Raw genomic sequence first — 23155 nt, forward strand, 5'->3', positions numbered from 1 at the left:
TCTTTCCTCTATTAGACTCAACATGTGCCGGAGACTTTAGACTTACTTTAAGACTAAATGCAAGTTAGCAGATAGCCGTGGATCTGTAAACTGTGTTGTCCTGTTGTTATGGTCAACAAAATAAACTCTGCCTGTTGCTGTATTTCGGATCTCCCATCCAGGAGGCAGTGGACCAAGCTCTTCACAATTGATGTTGCTAAGATCCCTGTGAAAACAAATATAAAATGAAAAATACCTCAGCATTTGGCCTCCGAGCCAAACAAGCGTAAATGTAACAGAACAATTCCATCAAGTCTGAGAAAATGTATTGTTTCAGAAATTTGATCTCTTCAGCTGGAATCTCTACTCCCAAGGTGCAAGCCCACCAAAGAAAAAACACACACCCAGAACACATGCCGTGGGGAAAAAAATTCTTATCAAATAACCTTCATTTTTACAAACTAACTTCAGATGTTAAATTAATACAGGCTTATAACAAAAATAAAGACCATCGCCATATTTGCCAAAATGGAATTGCAGTTCTACACCAATTCTGACAGAAAACATTTTTAAAACATTAGTCATGTAAGGAACTCTGAATCACACTTTAAAAACTCCTACAAAACAAAACTATATTTCTGAAGAGTTATACTTTCCATGAAGAATTACGCATGGGATATGCGTGTATGCCACAGGCAGTTTTGCCCCAAAACCCCAAGTGCTAGCGGGAAGCAAACAGCTCTCTAAGAAACTATTTCAAATAAAATATTATATGAACGATGACTCAGCTCTGCACTGAGCAATGCAGGGATATCTTAATGGGTCTCAAGAAAATTCTGCTGAAATTAGGAAGACGTAGATTCATTCCGGTGGTTCACTGAAAACAAATACTACTCTTCAAAAATGTACACTTACTGATTTTTCATGTATATAATTCACACCTCAGATACACCTTTAAAAAGAGCTGCACTTGACAGTGTGAGGTAAGTCTTCAGATCTCCTGGTACAATGTGAGTTGAGGGAAGGAAAGAGCCGAGGGGCAGAATGGCTAAAGATGCCGTCTGCAGGGACTCAAAAGGCTGAGAAGCCACTAATGGAAATACAAGGCTCTGGGATTGAACTTCTGCTGATATTACCCATATACACACTGCAGCTGAACTGTAGGGCTTATTTTTATTAACTAAATGACTGTGGCATATTAGCGTAAAAATACAATATTCCTTAGAAATGACATAAACTCTATCCTCATGCAAACAGCCAAATTCTGTTCTCAGAGACACTCGTGCCGTTTCTGTTGCCACACCTAAGAGCAGTGCTAACTTAGACTTTGTACAAAACTATTACACTGCAAACTTAAGGATTAGATCTTAATATGTTAAAGAAGTCTAGTTTCTAGTTCTGTATAATACACAAGTCGTGGGAGCAGACTTCCTAACGCACAACTGCCAGCTGTATCCCACTCTCAAGTATACAGATAATGCATCAAAGCAAAGTATATTCTTGTAACACAAGAGTAGTAATAAAAACAAAAGAATCATTCGAAAACGCAGTGAACTTAGGGCCATGAGGCACTTCATCCTTCCCGGGATATCCAAAGTCCATTTCCATGGGAATGAACACCAGCAGCAACTGACAAAGTTGCTACAATTCTCATAAATGCCAATGCTGGCTGCCAATTTCAAACTACACACACTATTTTACAACACCATCCAGAGACTCTAGGAGGCAATCATTTTCAACAGGATTTCTTGGTTTTCGAAAGAACAATCAGAAGCTAACAATAATTTCCCTGTTATCCTTCTTTCCTTTCAAACACATCAGAAATAATCACGCGTGCAATATGTACACGTGTGTGTCGTGTAAATAAAGACACTAAACTAAAAGGACACTTCAGATTTATTTTCTCCTAGGTGTTGAGATAGCCGCAACAGAAATAGCAGTTTGAGTACTTTAATCACAGGTCAGTCTCTCTCAGCTTCTCTACCTGTTTGCCCCTCTCCCCCAAATTCTTTCCCATTTATATACTGCTAATGAGATGCTTGAAAGCATATATGATTGCTCTAGGAATATCCGTGTTAGAGCATTATAAAGAAAATAAGCATTCATTTCTGCTCTGCAACAGGAAGCCTGCCGTAAAAAAGCTTGTGCATTTTTAGATGTTTGCTACTACACTCAAATGGAAAAAAATACTTTTTTTTTTTTCCCTTCCTTTTTTTAAAAAGGCCCAACATCCTGGCACTTTCACACTTCAAACACAGCTCACCATTTCAGCTTCCAGGCTTTTGATGACCCAGTGTCTCCGATTAGTTTCTTCAAAATGTACCAAGTTTCCCATTCCTTGAGTAAATTACATTTGGTAGTCTGAACATGGGACAATAATTCCCACAGACAAGTAAATTTAAGCTAATTTGATGATGAGAATGTAGTTCACTACAAATAGCGTGTCTAAACATACAAGGGGCATCCACTAGATTTTTCAGGTTTTCCCCTTTGTCTGCTCCTCCATCAAAAATGATCACATTTCTCTAGACTATTTGTCACAAAGTTTGTTCTTCATAAATATATGTTGCCAATTTCTCAGGTCTTGTTAACTTCCAGAGCCTGAATTAAAAGACAAAACCAACCCAGTTTTCACTGAAGTATCTCAATAAATCTAGATTTTTGCACGTGCTCAGAACCCTCTTTTTGTTTCATTATTTTGCAGAGTATTAAAACCTGGACTTGGCTATAATTCATATGCAAGATCTAGAATCAGTTAACTAGACCTGTTTTCAAAACACCACCGTAATTTATTTCTTGATTCTCAATCTTTGCATTAAAATAACGATTTGAAGAACTGAGGAAGAGAGACTAACTTATTTTGATTAATTACTTGTTAAAGTGATATATTAGGGACCAAGAGTCAGAAATATAATACCAGACAGAGAACTCTGAGGACAGTACTGGTTAAGCTATTTTGATTTGACACCTTAAGGATACTTTCGTCATTTTCTTACCTAGGTACTCTTGGATCGTGCCACGTGCTAACACCAGTCTGAGTATGCAGAAAATAGACCTGACCTTGCTGAGTCGTCCTTTGCTCTGTGAAATCAAGATTAATTAATAACTGTAAGAATAAAAAATGCAGTTAAAAAACACTCACAAAGACTGATTTCCCCAAACTAAGGAATCAAAAGGATCTTACATATGAGAAGACACAACCCATTTTCCCAGTTTCTTGGGAGACCTACAATTAAAAATTTTTAATTTGCATACCATATCCTTCAGGTAAATCGGGAGGAGTGTGCAAGTGTGTCCTGCTCATGTAATTTCTGTGCCTCTGCGACCTGACTCTCCTCTCCGCCAGCCGGGGATCCGACGACTGCCCGCAGGTCGCACCGTTCGTTCCTGTAATTGGAGTGTTCTCGTCCACAAAACAGCTCAGCGGTCTGCCTGGACTGGAGTATTCAGATGCTGGCCTGTGGGGAAAAACATGAAAATTGCACAGCTGACTGGACGCAGGGCTACACAACGCGTTTTACGGAAGCTTCAGCTAGGGGCTCTCAGGAAATCTTTGTGGACAGCAGAACTGAGCAGTTAACTTGTTGGGCAGGATACCTCGATGATGGGCAGAAAGCTTCTGTTCTGCGCTCACTGGGTTCATCCCAGAGTAATTAGTAAACTTCCTCACCTATCTTAGGGTCTGACCTGACACTTTGTATATGATGCTGCAGGATCAAGACCATATCAAATGCTCACATGAGCAGTTCCCACCTTAAACAGAGTGCTGAGAGCAAAATTTTTTCTTACTTTTTTAAACAAGCAGCATACAGCCCAGACTTTCTCACCTTGTCTTCATACGGCTAAGGAAGCGATCAGGCCTTGTCATTCCTTTTAATTTTTAAGGAAGGTTATTAGGCGAGGATGGTGAAAAAGGGCTAAGATAAAAAACAGTTGCTCTTGAGAGCTTGACTGCAAGATGAAACATTGAATTATGTGGTTTTGTATATCAATGCTGCTTTCCAAAGGACTTAAAATGGGTTAAAGGGGGATTGATAAGGATGCAGGAAATCCCCGAAACAAGTTATACGTTTTGCATGTGTTTTTCTACTGTAAATGTGTCTAGAGCTTAGAATAGGTATTTTAACATACCAAGAAAAATACAGATAGATAAATTAAAAAGCTGTTCAGTACCTTCACTCACTCGAACACCGCAAATATGTATCACAGTTGGCAGCGTTAACAGTACAGATTATTTTAAGTCAAATATATCCATACAGAGACTGGAATAATATTTATTGAGGATGGAAGAGACAGTCTGCAGGCACAGACGGTCTGCAGAAGAGTCTGAAAAATATGCACTGACACTGTCTACAGTTCAGGTAACAGCAAAACTGGTTTGAGGAACAGCTTCGCAACACGCATCTATGGTTATTAGAAAAGGTGATCGTAATGATTTCAAAACACGCTCTGTAACAATCAGCTTTAAAATTTCTGCATTACATGGTCATAGCATGTACATAGACAATGTCCGTCAGCTATTCATGATCTTTTTTCTTCATCCCTTACGATGTCTGCACATTGTAATGTCTGTATTTACAGAGTTCTACCATAGCAGCTCTACAAGAAAACAAAGATGCTAGTATTAGGGGAGGAAAAAAATCTAGTCAGAATGATTCTTCTGAGTTAAATATTAGACAGACTGAAGGAGTAGGATGTTAGAGAAGAAAAGCATACAGCGTTTCTAGAGTGACTCAGAAGAATGCTGGATATCCCCCGTTAGAGTCACTTAGAATCGCTTGTGCTCAGCACCGCTGGTCAGCAAGCAAACTTCATCATATGCACAGTCTCCTCAGTCATTTCTTACCGTGTTGGTCGCTCCCACTGAGTTGTTCGTGTAATATGATTTAAATACTGGATCCTTCCAGAAGCAGTCCTCCGCTCCTCCCACCTAGAATTCAGACATTGAGAGATAAGGCAATGAGTGGTATTTCCAGGAAACCAGGGCACAAAATGTTTCCACCATAAATGCCAACTCAGGAAGACTTACACTATTATGAATCATTTTAGCTGAACAAGGTAACAGGAAACAACTGAGAGTTCAACTCAAAATTGATTTCACATATCCTTCCCTTGGAACCAGGCATATCATCACACCTTCATGTTCAATAACTATTTGAATTCTAATTAAATCCAAATAGCCATATAAAGAAACTTCTTGAAAACATCATGTTTAATAACGCATTTAACTTTTTTGACCACCGATCCTAGTAAGTGCTTTCATAGTATCTTCGCGCACTACTTGCTTTCATTAAAAAGTCACCTTCAAATAACGTGACTTTTTAATTATTATTACTTTTGCACTCCAAAATACATGAGGCTATACAGATAGCTTTGCAGTTACACAATTAAGTAAGCAATATTTATACAAGGAACATTTTGAAGTGAAAATTTAAAAGCATTTTCAAAAGTGTTTTTGACTTCTCTAGACTCCAAATTAACAAAAGAATGCCGTTTAGGACTTAGATGATAATTTATGTTTTAAAATTCATCATCTGAAAAAATCAGTTTCTCCTGTCTTTACCTGCCAAGAATCACATTCAGAAGGTCTGTGTTTGCTCTGAAAAAGCTGATGACAGCACCAGAACCTAAAACAGAGCATTTTTCTGTATTCGCAAAACTGTTTTAGGTGTTAATGATGTCATTAACTCTCACAGGGACAAATCAAAATCCTAAACCCAGCCTTTGGCAGGTAAATACAGCAAGAACTCAGGCTCCGTTACCTTTTCCAATCACGTTTTCTTCACTATGATTTACATAGAAGAAAAAGTGACCCATTTTTCATAACAGCGTATACCTCTGCACCGCACTGCAGAAGACAGCCAGGCCTGTGTGTCCACTACCTTGCTACAAAACTACTATGTGGATGAAGTCAGTTTGCTGGCTGATTTAACATTATATTAGTTTATCAGTTCTATAATTTGAAAGACGTCTTCTTAGATGAGTGTATTTTTTAACGCATTTACTCATCTATGCCACCTCCCGTTTTCCAAGAAGAGACAAGACAAGAGTCAAACTATTAACTATTCTGTGTAGCCTGGCTGGCTTATCTGCTGCTCCTAAATTCAAAACTGTAGAACTCTAGAGTGTGAGAATAAAAATAAATTAGCCTATTTGTACACTGAATTCACATTACTGCAAAAGTCTGTTGTATGAGCTGTATTTGTATTTACACCGCAGTGATGTCAGCTTACCCGTCTGGTAAATCATTATCAAATAACCGACTGCAATCCACCACTTGTCCTCCTGTGCCTATTCGGTCTCTGGACTGAAGACTTACTATTAAGATAATAAAAGAATTATTAAAGATACGACATCTGAATGCAAATTACAGTTATATTTGAAAGAGAAATGGTACAACTTAGAGGACTAAGCTGCATGTTCTGGATATTTTTTTCCCTTCCCACAAATCAAAGTTATACAGAAACAGTGTATGTTTTCATACATATAATTCTCTACATACTACTTCAAAAAAGTTAGCTTGAAGAATAGGAATGCAAGTTAAGGCAGAAAAAGAAGTTAAGTCTGAAGCTGTCATTAATTTTTCTCCGTATGAGACAGACTGTGACACAGCGGAGCTGCGTGGCTCGTCTGGCAGCAGCAGGGTGGCTAACCTCACACACGGCTGGGAGAGCAAGCGGGAGAGTGCTAGCGCCAGGCTTGCGCTGCTAACGGGAGAACTGCTAATAGAAAGACCTAAAATAAGAAATTCCTGCATGTTTTCGACACCTTCTTATGTATTTTGTGTGCGCGTGGGATTCAACACACACACGTACACGCACAGACAAAACCAGGCGGAACTTAACTGCTAGCAGCACTACACGTTTGGTTTATTGGCTACTTTCAAACACCAGTGGTAAGAAGTTAAATGCAACTCCCACACAAAGCAGCGCTCAGCACCCTGAAAGCCCTTACAGCCCTCAGCAAAACTGTATTACTTCTTTTTTAATTTTTATTTTTTACATGGTTCATTGTAATGGATATTTATGCCTGAAGCTTTTGTACTACAATTATGAAAACAAAGATTTTTTTGGGCAGCTTTTGTTCCCAGTATCATAATTTGCAAGTGTCCAATCTGATAATTTACGACACTTGTGTTCCTGTGGGGTTGGGGTTTTTTTGATGTTTTGTTTTGCCTTTAACAATAAAACGATTACTTAAAAAGCTAGATACGTGCTGTGGCACACATTTCTTGAGGTGGCACTACTGTACCTCTAGAAAATTGTCTTCAAGTCCTATGAAGTGAATAAACTTACAGACCTTAATCTAGACACAACCAAACTTTTGTCAACATCACAAAGTTACAAAAAGATGCAGTACTACTAGCAAATTTTGCTAGAGAGTTCAAGTTTTCAACAACATGTTTTGAAGCTTAGGATTTGGGGCCTTCAACAGACCAACCCAGAGAGCCCTGCAGTACCTGCTTGCTTTATTCCTAATCAATATTAACTCCTAGTCTTCCACAAACACTAAACGTTACCAAAGCAACTTCTTACAGTGAAAGACACTTTAAATTTAATTTCAACCAAAACAAAATCATAGATGATCTATTTATTCTGCAACAAACCCACACATTACAAGTTCACGTTGTTGCATGTAGGCAAGGTTTGGCAAGCAATACACACAGACAAAAATGAAACTAAACAAAGGCAATTACCTCCTCTTTGCCTATGTGAGGACCAAAATTTGTGCACGGCTTCATTTTGTAATGAGTAAGGACTCATTTTTTCTGCACCGCCACATCAGAAATAAAATGGTGGCACAGAAGAGAGCTGCAAGATTAAGACACAGTTCAGGTGCCCTTTGCATCCACTACTCACAAGTGTCCCCTTTTCTTCCCCCCTTTGAAGATAACCCCAGGTATTTAAGATAAAGATCCCCTTGCTCCCTGTCCCAAATTATAAAGGCATACCCACTGTGCACTTGATTCATTAGGTTATCATCTGCTGAAGTATCAATTACATTTTAATATTGTTTTCCAATCTTGCATAGCCTCTTAGTTTAAGCCAGTTTATCATTAGAAGGACTGAGAGTGTATTTATAACTTATTCTATCTTCTTACTTATTTTTAACCAAGATATCTCCACCATGTAACTACTGCAGTGGAATTATCTAGTTTTACTCAGGCTCATTCACGCATTCAACAAAATTGCATTAGTGAAGAAAGATTAAAATATAAGGAGATTAATAACAACAATTTCACCAAAAAAGAAAAAAATACAGGAGTCTCTGGAATCTTACCAAGGATGCATTAAAACACAGCCATGACTGAGGAAACCTGACCTTTCTGACGATAGCAGCGCAAAGCAGAACATAGGTTCTATGTTCTAGGTTCAATGCACCACCCAGCAGCTCCTGCTAATGAGGGACAGCCCCAGCAGCATGCCAAAAGAGTTAATGCCGCTTTGGCTATACCACTGTTCATGATCATATCAGGTTAAGCCAACTGGTCAGTCTAGTTTATGCCCACACTGCTGACTAGTTATCTCTGAAGTGTATTTGCCATGCCCACACTGCACGGTATTTGCCTCAGGCTTCCCATCTGGCATCCCAATAGCCTTGAGACCTTTCTGCTTTGAGGTGGGTTTTTTGGCTTGTTTAATTAATGCTAGCATTCTCAAGTATTGATGACAAGGAGCATACTCTGGAGGGCAGCATGAGAGCACGGCACGGTGTGAGGGTACAGTCCCTGCTAGTGTCATGCCTGAAGGACTGCTGTGGGCAGAGTGGATCTCTGCTGCCTGGAGCAGACCCTGAACAAGCTCTCCTCTCAGCTGAGCTCAGTTTCCTCTTAAAAGAAACCCCACAAACAAAATCGCGTGCATACAGCACAGATGATCGGGGACCAGTATACTGGAGGAAAACCAAAAAGCAAATCAAGCTGACAACATAACGCACCCTAGAAAAATGACCGTTTTATCCTTTACTCTTCTGTGCAAGCTCACATGGAAAACTTAATATTCAAGAGTGGTCTGAAGTATCAGCAATGCACTTAGGACTCCACATTTCTACCATCCTTTGACTCTCCTGTGCCACCTCACTCTTATCTTAATACTGTGCAAACACTTGCAGATCAGATGCTAGACAAATGGTTAAAGCAACATAAAGAGGTAAAGTCATACGTATTATTCAACGGAGCACTTTGAGGAAAGCAAACAAATGCACTGAAGCCCTTATTTGCCGACTGATATTTCAATAGTTTTCCCTGGCTGACAAAACAAGAATGCTGCTTGGATATTATCTGAACACAAAACTGAGTGTGCAAATTCACTTTTCCTTCCCCCATGTCCAAATATTCTCATTAACATCTTGCCATAAAAATAAAGACCAACTTTTTGACTTAAGTGACCTACTAGAAACGCTGCCTTCTGAAACAACTTACAAAGCACTAAAAAGAGAGTGTTTATGAAGTTGTTTGTGGATACTCGCTTTTCAATTTGCCAGCTTCTTTTTAATTCTTAAGTTATTTAAGGTTTATGAGTTAGCAGAATGACAAAGCACAGTTACTGAGATTGGTGACAGACTTGTTAATAACCCGTGAAAACACAAACTGAATTGACTCAGTCATTCCAGACAGCAACTCACTCCTGTTACAGCAAGATGTTTTACCCTTTTGCAAAGCCTACAGGAAGCACAGCTTTGCTGGAACTCTCAGTAGCCAAGAAATTCGTAGTCAGTTTTTCACAGGGACTTCAGGCTCAAACTGTCACCATTCTTTACAGTGAAATTAAAAACTTTCTAAATAAATGTCATATTATCTATGGTCTTATCTGTCCCAACACGTACGATAATATTTGGGGTGTTTTGTTTTGGGTTTTTTTGGGGTGGTTTGGGTGTTTTGTTTTGTTTTTTTAATTCTCTACATACACACTTCTAGCTTGAGGTCCAAATGGCTCTGGCACTAGACACTGAACTTGAAAAAAAAAAAATTCAATACAGAAAACTGACATCTAGGAAGAGTATTTCTATAGCTACTACTAAGCTCCAAGAGAACAAAAAGATAAAACCCCTTACTTACCGACTATCTGTCCTCTAACAGTATCATTGTCGTTTGGCCCAAGCTTGCACAGATCCAATCTCTGATCTACGAAACAAGGACACAAAGCGTAAGTCATACAATATTTTGCTGCCTTTGAAAGGCACATTGGAGTACCATCAGAACAAAATTCAGCCTAGTGTAAGATAGTTAAGACTTCAAGAGATGCGGGAAGGGAAGCAAAACTAAAAATCTTCAGCCAAGACTTCCTCTTTCATAATTTTAAATCAGAAAACAGGACTAGAGTACTTTTGCTTTAACATCATTCACAAAGCTCTTTTGATGAATAGGAAAGGACATTATCCTAGACTGGATGTCTGAAGTGATTATAAGAAGTATTTTGAACTCTCTTCCCTTGTGAAGACCAGCCATTGCCATAATGCACTTCCAGTTCAACACTCATATTAGTACAGCACTGAGCTGACCTGCAGCATCAATCCACATGTTCTGCACTAAATAGGTAGAACTTAATAAAATTGAGCAAAGCACAATGCACTGAAGCACTGATCTACTGACAAATATTTGAAAGTGAGAACTTCGGTTATGCCTTTATCACCAAGGAACCTGTTATTGAAGGTAAAAATCACAATGCTTCTCTACCAGCATGTCACTTTTTTCTTTCTTTCTTTTTTTTTTTAAATTATCTGTAAAACCAAGCACCACTATTCCATCACAAACAGTGTGCCAAATTTTGTTCAGAAGTAAATGGCACCTATTAGGATAATGAGAAAACAGCATCTTACATGTTAATTAACTTTTGAAAAAGTAAATACAAAGTGCTCAAAGTGTTATAAAGCACTTAATATCTTATGACAAAATTTACTAATTAATTTTGAATGCCCATTAATTTTTAAACTACAAATTTGGCTTCAAGATAGATCTACCCTTTTGTTTACCCCTTAAGACTTGCATTTTTGAAGGTAATAAAAAGATAATTTGAAGGTAATTACAATCTGTCTTCCTTTGGAATTCCAACACAGTAAGTTCAGTCTTGACAATCCACAACCAGACTGCGGCACTGAAGTTACCACTGTCTATGGTAACGGGGCAAAAGAAGTTGAAAAGCCAAAGGTAAGTTACATTCTCTAACCTACTCATGCTATTCTCAGCCACAAAACAACATTACAAACTACCAAACCAATTGGAATATAGAAGCTTTATAAAAAACCCCCGAAAACCCAATTAATTGTCACTTTTCAAAAGTCTGTGCATGAAAGTTTGGCCTGAAAGAGAAGAAACTCTAGTCTTGAGCTTACTTACAACCAGTGTCTTTAAGGCGGTTGATTGCGTTTGAAAGAAGTCTCACACAACCCAGAAAACCAGCTCCCTGCTTTTTATGAATTTTCTTGTGATTCCACACACTGATTGTTATTGAATCTGACTTCCCGATATATCTGAAAAATGTGGAAAAACAGTACTGTGAATGGCACTTACTGAATACTTTGCAGATGCTCCAGAAATCACCTTGGGGAAAAAAAAGACTATCAACCATGACATTAAAAATCTAACACATACTGTATCGCCAAGGGAGAGTAAGTCATCTTCAGAGAAGATGTACACATTATACTTTAATGAAAGCATGTCTTATGAAGGAGTTTACTTGAATATAAACTAATCTAAAATCCTGATTCTGGAGGAAGGCATTCATGTGAATCCAAGGGCTACCAAAATCTGTTTAAACCAGTAACATGAACAGGCTGTGGGCTGGCCCGGTGACCACATCTCTTCAAGCAGCTACGAACATGCTTAGATTCATGCCTATGCTCAGCCTAGCCGAAAAGAATGGCAATGCTCGTGGCAGCACGTGTTTGTGAGCAGCGCTAGCAGGCAGAGCGGTTCAAATGCCAGGACAGAAACTATCAGTTTAGCATCCTTTTGCAGCACTTCATCTGCCACTGCTTTTCAGGCTACTCTTCCAACCACCGGCAATGCAAGTCACCCTCACTTAGAGCTCTTCTGAGCACTCAGGGAAAATCTAAGGCAAACCTAGTTACACATCTGCAGTTAACAAGTCTTTGGCAAGCTAATTTACTATTAAGAAAGCTTCAGAAAGGCCCTGTTTATAACATACATTACCTATTACGAAAGTGACCCATCACAAAAAGTTCATGCAGTAATTTAGGTGAGATGTGCCACATCCTCCTCCTGCCCCCTGCTCACACGTGGACTGCCTCTTGCAGCATTACTACGGAAATGCTTTGCAAAACCTAGATCTGCATTTCACCGACTTGGGAAACCTGGACACTGTAGGCTATTTTATTTCTGCTTTTTTATTTGAAGCTTTGTTCTTCAGAAACAATTACTTTGTGAGCTAGTTTTTGTTTTCAAAACTTTCAGAGGACAATTTCAAAACACCTAAGGTAATTCAGTATTGGCAATAGCTGATTTATTACAGCTATTTCAAAGTTGAGGAAAATGAATTTGTAACTATGGCTTAGATCCCAAGAACTGCTTGTAGTTCTCCCTTCCCAGACCACAAATTCTGGCCTTCTGCAGTTTATTTCCAAGTGCTTTTTTGTTTGTTTTTGAAGGAAAACTGATCAAACAAACTCAACCAATGTCTAAATACATCTCCCCCATTGACTGAGACTTTATCAACTTTAAAACATCTTAATATTTTCATAAAGATAGAAATGATACTGTCAAGGTTGGCAAACCAAACAATTGAACTAACTGTCATGGCTTAAAACTGCAGCTGTGATCAGGTAAGTTCTCAATTAACACTTCTCCCATTTTTCCTTTTCCAAAAAGCAGAACTTTGACAACTTCTTTTTCCCACCTGCAGACAGGGACTGACCCAAGAAGTAGAAGACAGAAAAGCCTAACTGTAGGCACATACCCATGAGCATGGTTTAAAATAACCAGTGCACATTTTAAAAAAACACAAACAAACAAAACACAACACAAACTTCACACAAAAAAGCCCCAAAGTTTTTTGAATAGTAAACTGATTGCATAATATAGGTCAGATTTTTGGCCTTACAACCTTGACAATGCCAATTTTGCATAAAGAAACGAGAGATGAAGATGGGTATTCACGTGCACAGTTGCAGTCTACAATGTTTCATGTACTTAAAATAAATTCTTATGAGAACAAGTTAGGTGCACTTAAAAATAAAGATTTATCATGACCTGTCTTGAATTTTCCAGTTTTCCTTGTTGCTTTAAAAAAGTCAAAGGTATATGGTTAAACACAATTTCATAACAGAACAGTTTGAATAATATGTAGAACAGCTGAATATACAACACAGTTTCCAAGAATTACTGTAAGGTTTGAGGGTGAGGTTCTCATGGTTGAGATGCAGACAGTAAGCCATCCATACCAAACAGGTGAGGACTTCTACATTACTACTATAACCTACTCTGATTTTTGCACCAGAAAACCTGGCTGATTCACACATCTAAAGGAAATAAGCAAGACAAGCTGCGTTTTCCAAATGAAAATGCCGTCTTTTTTTTTTTCCAAAAGAATAAAAGAAATAGTTCCATAACTGCTAGTTGGCTCTATAGTAAAATGTTTCATCTATATTTCTGCATAATTTCAGGCATGAAAATACATGGTTGCGTTTAGAGAGTGACAGTAGGACAAGCTGACATTTCCAATTCATTTGGTGGATAAGTTACATTTGTTTTACAACATCTGGCAATAAAGTTCCAACATAAAAGCCTGAGCTAGGAATTTTATTTGTTATTAAAAAAGAATGTTCCAAAAAATAAAGTGAATAAGTTTAAATAAAAAAAAAAGAAACAAAAAACACAAGAAAAAACATTTTGTTGGATGCCTCTCTCTTCCTCCTCATAATTAAAGTTCTTGGAGGGTTTTTGGGGGGGGATTTTTTTTGGGTTTTGTGTTTTTTGTTGTGGTTTTTTTTTTTTTTTTTTTTTTTTTTTTTACACTCTACCCAATCAGCAATATTGATTTCACAGCTTCAGTACTTCAACAGAGATTACAGGATTAGTATTAATGAAGTGGAAACCTGGAAATTCAATTTCCATATGCATTTTATTAACTCCCATATTTCCTGAATCTGTAAAATTAGGGCTCTGGATAAGAATTGCGTGTTTGGAAATTTTAAGAAAAATGCCTACTCTTAGCACTTTCACTTCTAAACAAAAATCAAGTACATGCCATACTGGAAACCTCTTAAACATTTTAATCAAATTTTAAAACACAGGGACAATTGTTACTTTGTCCAAATAAAATTATCTTTGCCAAGGTGGTATCTCCTTCTGAGCCAATACACCACTCAGGAAGGTTTGGTATCAAGTGACTTTTCATCCCCATGGCATTATATACACTTTCCCTGAAGAGTTCAGCTTGGTAGAGAAAAGCAGAATGAAGAAAAGCAGAATGAAGAAAGTGGAAAAAAATATTCCTGAAAAAACACACCTCTTCCTGATCACAAGCCAGATGTACTCCCTCCAGAAAGAGAGAAAAATGCAACATCAAGAGGTATGAACTCCGGCTTGGAAGCCAGGAATTCCCTATTTCTAATCCATGCTGTCACACAGACTCTTTTTACGACCTGGACAAATTACTTAGTTTGTTTCTCCATTTTCCCATTTCTGAATTTTTTCTAATATAATGGTAGTATTATGCTTTGAGATATCAGCTGTTTTCAGATTGGGGGAGAAGAGGGTGCAAAGAGACATAATGAAAAATAATCCCAATTTTTTCTCTTCTCTCTTCCTTCACCCTGACATTGCTCTCATCTCTGGTAGCAACTGAAGGGTGTTTGAGCCTCTGGGATGGTCAGAAGAGAACCAGCCAGAGGCTGTGGCTTAGACGGGAACACAGCACAGACGTGGCACTGACCAGCTGCTCCTTTCTCCTCCCCAGCCCAGTGTTGAGCTGGAACCCACAAGACACTGTAAAAGCAGCCGCACCAAGCAAACAGCCAGCAAAGTGGGCTTCTACTCCAGATGTTCCTAACAGACCCACCTAAGAAGTTCAGCAAAAACTTGTATGCCTGATGCGCTTGAGCTGGAATGGCCAGATCTGCTGATTCAGGCCAAACACGACCCAGAAATGCTTTCACCCTAAATGCAAAGGGCATCAGCTGCATCAAACTGGTCTAAACAACCATGTCAAGAAGGCAAAGCTGTTGCAAGGAGCTGTTTGATGGCTCTTTAGGAGTCTAATCTAGGATGGGATTGTCTAAACCAGCATTAAGCACAGCTGTTGCCCTCTCTCCCTGAGAAAAATCCAGGATCATTAGCAATAACTAGGCAAAGTGGAGTTGGAGGCTTGGGGGAGAAAGGCGATTCTTCCAGGGCAGCGCAGGGGCTTGGGAATGTGAAGGCACCAAACAGCACGAGAACCTGCAGTGAGGAGATTTTGGGCAGAGGAAGAGTTGCAGAAGTTGTGCGAGGTTACATTGCAGAGGTATAACAAAGAAGGAGAGCAACGAGTCCATCCTAGAGCCTGGGGGTGCAGATTTGAAGAGCACAGAGTAAAGATGGGACCAGGACTAGGTTTTGGTGGAGATCAAGGTACAAATATCTTTTAGAGATAAATAGGCCATACGACTTGCTATGCCTTAAGGGCAGAGGCTGGTGGGGAAGGCTGGAGTAGGCTAGAGAGCACAGGTGAGCGTGGGAAAGCTGTAGGAGAGATCTAGGCTATCACAGAACAGAAGAAAGGGGAAGGAAGAGAAAAAGGGGATTTGTTAAGTTTCAGAACTGCTGGTTTAGGTAGTATTTAAATGCTTTGAAGGTCTGTAAATGTGTTAAGTCTGGTTATTCAAAGCTTTGAGAAAAGACTTGAACAATAGGGAAAACACAAACAAGACTGAAAATAAGGAAGGGGAATACATCCAGGGCAAGCATGGTATTTTACTGACATGAAACTGCATCAAGACAGCAACTATTTGGCAATTTCTTTCCGGAAAGCTTCCCAGATTGCCCCCCACACACACACACCCATCTAGGCTGAAGAGTCTAAGCAACTAACTAATTCAACTGCTTCCTTTCACATTAAGATCTGAATTAAGAACCATGTAAGGCAAAAGCAAAACCTTTTTTGTTCTTTATAACACTGCAGAAGTCTTTTAAAAAAAATCTTATACAACAGAATATCTATTATGCTGTGCTGGTTTTGGCTGATAGAGTTAATTTTCTCCATAGTAGCTAGTACAGGGCTGTGGTTTGGATTTGTGCTGGAAACAGTGTCGATAACACAGGCATGTTTTCGTTACTGCTGAGCAGTGCTGACACTGAGTCAAGGCCTTTTCTGCCTCTCACCCCACCCCACCAGCGAGGAGGCTGGGGGTGCACAAGGAGCTGGGAGGGGACACAGCTGGGACAGCTGACCCCAACTGACCCAAGGGATATCCCACACCATATGGCGTCATGCTCAGCATATAAAGCTGGGGGAAGGAGGAGGAAGGGGGGGACGTTTGGAGTGATGGCGTTTGTCTTCCCAAGTCACCGTTACGCGTGATGGAGCCCTGCTTTCCTGGAGATGGCTGAACACCTGCCTGCCCATGGGAAGGAGTGAATGAATTCCTGGTTTTGCTTTGCTTGCCTGCGCGGCTTTTGCTTTACCTATTAAACTGTCTTTATCTCAACCCACGAGTTTTCTCACTTTTACCCTTCTGATTCTCTCCCCGTCCCACCAGGGGGGAGTGAGCGAGCAGCTGTGTGGGGCTTAGTTACTGGCTGGGGTTAAACCACGACATATGCTGAATCAGGTTAGTAAGCCACAAAATTCCCTTGGAATTAGCAACTTAATTCAGACACTATTGCATAAATACATCACAACAGATCCATCTTACTGTGCCATTTGCATATGCCACCACATGATACACGAGACTGAATTAGCAGCAGTGTTAACCTGCTATACAAATTCCAGGCTGGGGACATTTCAATCAACCCAACACAGCCAAGTGACAGTTTTACTGCACATAAGCCTATTACAGTCATTTAAAAAAACCAACAGAAATCTTCACAGTAAGAAAAAAAGCAGGATTCTTCTTTTTAAAAAATTCTACATAACTGCACCTTCCTGTGGTTGGTTTCCTACGCTGCGTGGTGGCAGGAGCAGGCAAGCTGCCACCGAGACTCCATCTGTTATGCTTGGTGTGCAAAGCATTTCCTGTAACAGTGGAAGCGTCATAAGGCAGAGTCTAGCGTTCCCATGCAATGGTGTGTTGTTAGGGTAAACATTAGGAAGTTTAAAAAACCTATTATTTTCAAAGGATGAGAAGAAAGATTAAGTCCTGTAATCAATGAGGTTTGCCATCAGGTGCTTAGCAGTAGGATGGTTACTATTCCTATTATTTCTCTTTTTTTTTTTTTTCCTTCAAAAGTAAGAATTAATTATCTTAATATCTGGTGCAGATGAAAAGCTGAGACCTGGCACCAGGTATATTAGAGTTAAGAGTTACCTTAAGATAAAAGCCAGGCAGTGAGTTGTTGTATCAAAGAGATCTAATCTTTTACTGCTGTTTTAAATAGGAACTGAAGACTAGGTGACTGATATTTATAAATGGAAATAAATTTCCATAGAGTAAGGAATAAGGTAAGACAATAAAAGGGGTTAAATGATTATGAAGAAGATTTTGAGAGAGAGAGAGAGGATTATTTTCAAATTACAAGGCCTGACATAACGCTACATTTTACTTTGGATTAGAAATGCTGCGTATACTTCTGTCATCAGCAAATTCAACTGCCAGAATCAAGCAAAGTAGTATTGCCTACAGGACAAGCAATTTATATTGAAAATAATATCCGAACTAAACAAAACCTAGTTTTTTTAGGCATCATCTTTCCAAAAAAGAAAAAAAAACAAACCACACACAAAAAATGTTTCATGCAGGTCTAAATTCCTTGGGACAATCCAACAAGAGATGCCCCAAATCCGCCTGAGCAAAATATTCTGCCAGAAACCCATTTCTATCTCTGCTTTTTATAATATGATGTTTCTGCAATCACAATCTTGCTTCAAAGCTCAGACAACTACAGTATCCAGATACAAGCATGACTTGTTCTATAAAACAAGATAAAAATACCTTCTCTTCATCCTTCCTTGAAAATTATAACCAAAAGGGAACTTTTTCTAAAGATTTTACTATTTTTTTTCCATTACTGTCATTGCATATTAACATCCTCTCTCATTTCCAATGTCCTCTGCTCCTTCTCTTCTCCAGAAGGGAGCCAAGTCTCCAAGTCATTAGCCCACGGAGCACTTTGCATCCCTTATAACCCATTCCTGTCAACTGCTTACGCGCATTGTCACCACAGCACTTCAAACACCAAGACACGACTGGCAGATACCCACTGGGGAAGACGCAGGGAACTGTTAACATTCTCAGCACAGAATTTAGCAGCAGATAACGGCCAAATGAGGGCCCACCATTCCTCTTTCAAAAGTATCCCTTCCCTAGCTGTACAAAGGTTATAGGAAGGCTTTACACTCAAGTCATGTTGGCGGCACTTTCCCTTCCACCTTACTCTCCTTTTATCCCTGTAAAGCTACGCATTAATGATCATTAATGGGCCCACCTAACTAAACAAAAATAAAAGTCCGTGCTCGCATTTCAGAGATTTTTCTTTAGCTCTAGTCTGATCCTGTCAACTTCAGTTCCTGTTAGCAGCAGGAGAACATCGGTGGTACTCAGGGGATGCACCTTGCGGTTCAGCTTCATCCAAAGCAGGCAGGTTCGTGTACTCGTCCCGAAGGAGCCAAAACACAGCAAGCGGGGATGATCGAGAGACTCACTACAAAAGCTCACTCTTGATGCAAGCTAACATGCTAATGCAGGCACACTGCTACCGACCCAACGCAACCCATTTAATCAGCAGAGAATTACACACGGTTTTTTCCCCTATCCAGCTACCTTCCTGTGGGTTAAGTGAATTGAATCCGTCTACCCAGAAGCCAGATGGAGCCAGTGCAAGGGGGGCAGCATGAACGCATTCAGTACATTGGGAAAGGGGTTGAAACAGGGAAGAAAGGAGGCCTTCCATTTTTGGTGGCTGCAAGCTGCAAGATCAGTGCAATCTACTCTTGAATTTCACCGTTAGGACACTGCATGGAGTGTTAATTGCTGTTGAAAAAAAAAAACCTGTCCAAGCTAGATCTTCACAAACAGATGGTCAATCTTGGAGAGGGCGTGGAAGGGCAGAGGTCTGAAATCTGTATTCTATACGAATCAACATTTTGATAGGTTTAATAACAAAAAAATCAAATTAACTTAGAATTCTTTAAATATGAAAAAGAGCCATTCCTTCTACATGAACTTAAATTTGTTTTATATCCATTTTTCTAATGAATATGAATTACAGTCTCACATGCAGAATCTAAGCTTGGACCGAGTTTGAATAATAAAACTATAATACTATAGCATTCCTCAGTGAAAGTGCTATTATTTCACTAAACTGCCAATGATATTTTGTTAAGCAGTAATGCAAGTGTTTTGTATACTGCACTAAAACATTATGAACAATGACCTCACATATTTAGTCTTGGATATTCAAATACAAAGTAGGTCAAGACATCGCTTTAAACCAGGCCTTCCACATTCTGCTGAAAGACCTATCAAGCTGCTTTTCTTCACTGGGACAAAGGGGGACAAGAAATTCTCTGTGTACTAATACTTGATTTGCTCTAGGTTTGGTGATGTCCAAAGCTAACGTAAATATGCTCAAACAATTTCTGATAATATAGATAGGGAATGGAGCCATGGGAAAAAAAGTTAGAGATCAGAACAATGCCTTAGAAAGAAAGGAGAATACAATGAGGCAAAATTGTTCACTTCTCTTCCTCATCTTCCATCCCAAGGAAAAAGATAAAGAATAAAAGAAAAACTTTAATAACATATTATACAGAATATTCTGTGCTTTAGAAAGACAGAGGAAAACCATGACATATACATACCATACCGATTATATTGCTCAAAAGCACTGAAAAATGCTCAATTGATGATAACAACATAATAATTTATAGTGAGAAGAACATTTGGGACAGAAAATGACATGAAGGAGAGAAAACTGAACAAGAGGCACACAGAAGAAAAGACACTGTAGCACTGCAACAGACAAAAATAGCATGAAGAGAAGAGCAGTTTGAGGGAAATACTGTCAATTATTTGCTTCATTTTACAGAAGTGTTAACATGGAAATATTACAATAAAATAACGCTATAGTACACGTAAAGCATGCTGCAGACAACACTAGAAAACCAAGTGTAGTGTTTAGATTTTGAGGGAAATGAGAAAGTGGTATTTTGACACATATTTTTTACTCAAACTAATAAACTCTGGGATATTTTCCAAGCTGTAAATAGGACAGTATTAAGAACATCTGACAATTTCTGTGTACTTTAGAGGATTTCACTTCAAACCTTTGGTTATCACTGTTACCACCTACAGGTCATAATGCTGATTCCATTTTGGATCAAGTGTATTCTTCACAGTATCTGTAGAATGGCATTGGCCAGATCCGTCCACCACAACCTTAGCAAATGGATCAGGAAGTCCTAAGAGGAGGAAAAGAAAAAAACTGGCAAATGGATCAGGATGCTTTAAAGTCCTGTGTCATTGCAGCTTTTTTTTTTTTTTTTTTTTAATTTTATTTGAAGTTGCCTTTTATTCATAAATGGGAGCCATATTTAACGAATCGGAATAACATGACACATTAAGCACAGGAAATGGCTAAATTAGCAATTTATTTCACTGACACAACTTTTTCTTGGGCTGTATAAGTCAAACACTTTGGGGAAAAAAAAAAAGATCTGAACACCTTAATCTTCCTAATTCAGGATTGAGTAAATTCTCAGTATACAAAGAATTCAGCAAAAGGCAGAGAAAACAGATTTACGTTCTTCCTATTTTTAAGATTAATTACAATCACAATTTTGGTTGTTATTGGTATTACAGGAAATCACCTCTAACAGGTTATTCTTGCCTTTGAGGTCCACTTTGCTTTCTGCTAGCCTCCTACTTCACTTTTGGCCAGCTTAGTACCCTGGCGACACTGAACACAGGTACAGCTGATCAACAAAAATCAGTGCAAAGATGGTGCCAGGCTACACAGCTGAGGACGGGAAAGAAGCAGGACCAGAGCAGCCTACAATTAGCCCTACTGCAACTGCTATTCTAACCAACCTATTAACTGACACCAAAAGGGATGGTCCCACCACTAATGCCCCTAAGTCATGCGGTCCTATCCCTTTTTCCCCTCATACTAATTCCTCCCCCCATCTGAGCGCCCAGTGAGTCAGCTGAAGGAACTAAGGCGGTGAAACATTATTCACATTTTCTGTAGCGCAAGTTTTGTACCAGTTCCGCTTCCTCAGGTGACTCACGACAGAGCCAGTCAAGCAGCAGCGTGGTTCGAGACAAGTGTCAGGCAAAGCACGTGGGGATAAAGGCAAAGCACACGGGGAAGGGGAGGAACAGAACCTTGTGAGATCTGTGCTTCAGTACAGAAGCGTATCACAGATTTCAAATCTTGAGGGGTCTTTTTAAGCATATTAAACTCTTAAACACCTGAAAGCTTGCAATCAATAAAAAAATCCAGATATAAAGCACGTTTTAGAAGTATCACAAACTACAATATAATTCTGTATCATTCCTTCAAGTTCTTTTCAAAGTTCAGGTCCGATCTTTCGAATTCTTCCTACTCCCAACTGGGAGGCGGCAGACAGGTGATCTGTGCGTGCATACCTTCACAGCCAGTAACATTCCTTTCTGCCTCCTTCATCCACTTCCTAGCACTTCTTTCAAAACATTATTAAAACTAATTAAAATATAATTTCAGCATAGGTAAGTATTATGACATGATTATTAATAATTAAGATGTACACCTGTCTGCTGAACAAAAAGCTCTTATATGAAAAACATTTCAATAAATACGTGGCACTAATTGAAAAACATGTAATTTGCCTGAGAGAGTAAATTTGTTCCCCACTCCCACCAAAAACAGAGAGAGCGTGTCAGTGTTTTAATTATTATTATGAGTCTGTGACGAGTGTCACCAAAGAAAAAATTAGAAGCCCTGAAATAAAACGATGTGAAAACATCAAAGCCCCCACCCCCCTTAACGCAAATATCTTAATACAATGATCACGTGCAAACACTGATGTACAGAACGAACCTGCATAATATTTATCCCATCTATAAACGTATAAAACTTTAACAGCTACTTACGGAAAAAATCCTTTTTCACCAAGTTTTTTGCACACAGTACTGTAAGAAAAACAGAAATACAAAATTAAGTTAGTGATTTCCAACTTTAAAAAAAAAAGTTACTTTACTTGTCCAGTATTCCAGAAAATCCTGCTCAAAATAAAATGAAAGAACATAAACGAATTGTGCTCCTACATCATTTATATTGTCATGTAAAATAATTCCTGAAAGCTGAGCCAGAAGTGTCATCTTTTGGCAATTTACCTTTAGGTGGATTATAGCGAAAGTGATATGGTAGTGGTTTCCCCAGGCCATAATTTTACATGCATTTTTTTTTCCCTCTCAATGGTTTTGCCAACTCTGTGTTTACCTAGTGAGGGAACTGGACCATTTCTAACTAGCTCACCATGTGGTGGCACAAACAATTATGCCAGTAAAATGAGTGGTATTTCACAAGCAGGGTCTTATGTTCAGTTCTACAGACCAGCAAAAGCTTCCCTGACCATAGAAATAGTGCACTAGGCAGTCTAGGCTTTTCTGCTATCCTGCGTGGAAACTAAATAAAAGTTTTTACCTGAAAAACATTTGGGTGGAGTAGACTAACTTCTGATGCCAGAGTTTTGATGGCTCCAAAGATATGTTTTATTTGTAGAAGCTGACAATTGTTTTAGGCTTTTTGGTTTAAATTAAAAGGGAGGAACATTTGCATTTGTCAACTAAAAATACCAAGGGGAAAACAAGCTCGTATGAGAATAGAGTAAATAAAATAAATAAATAAAGGGCAAAGGGCACAACTGTCATATAAAGATGCCAAAGTACACACGGAAGACTTCTCCTCACAAAATGCACCACTGTTCAACTACATATGGCTTATCTATTATCACAGGTTTAGTAAGCAGGAAATATTAGATTCCCCTGTGAAACATTAAAATATTTACTGATAACACAAAAGGATTCTTGGGTACGGAGT

At 38.9% G+C, this 23155-nt stretch overlaps 1 protein-coding gene across 4 annotated transcripts in view; it reads right to left on the reverse strand.

The window, feature by feature from the left end:
• The window catches only part of SMURF2 (SMAD specific E3 ubiquitin protein ligase 2), a 66410-nt gene that overhangs the window by 15252 nt on the left and 28003 nt on the right, over nt 1-23155 (reverse strand). For 2 of the 4 annotated variants that reach the window (XR_012996624.1, XM_076353838.1), the window contains exons 2-11: nt 22207-22245; nt 20426-20534; nt 13187-13216; nt 11315-11448; nt 10037-10102; nt 6213-6297; nt 4826-4909; nt 3235-3437; nt 2976-3060; nt 47-205 (exon numbers count right to left, since the gene is read on the reverse strand). Coding sequence is in view for 3 of the 4 variants with exons in the window: in XM_076353838.1 (XP_076209953.1) it covers nt 47-205; nt 2976-3060; nt 3235-3437; nt 4826-4909; nt 6213-6297; nt 10037-10102; nt 11315-11448; nt 13187-13216; nt 20426-20534; nt 22207-22245 (994 nt within the window). In the remaining variant the exon portion in view is untranslated. The remainder of the gene's footprint in view (nt 1-46; nt 206-2975; nt 3061-3234; nt 3438-4825; nt 4910-6212; nt 6298-10036; nt 10103-11314; nt 11449-13186; nt 13217-20425; nt 20535-22206; nt 22246-23155) is intronic. The other 2 variants (XM_076353839.1, XM_076353840.1) reach the window with 1 other exon arrangement.

This window comes from Aptenodytes patagonicus, chromosome 16 (assembly GCF_965638725.1).
Source record: "Aptenodytes patagonicus chromosome 16, bAptPat1.pri.cur, whole genome shotgun sequence".
NCBI classification, from domain to species: Eukaryota; Metazoa; Chordata; class Aves; order Sphenisciformes; family Spheniscidae; genus Aptenodytes; species Aptenodytes patagonicus.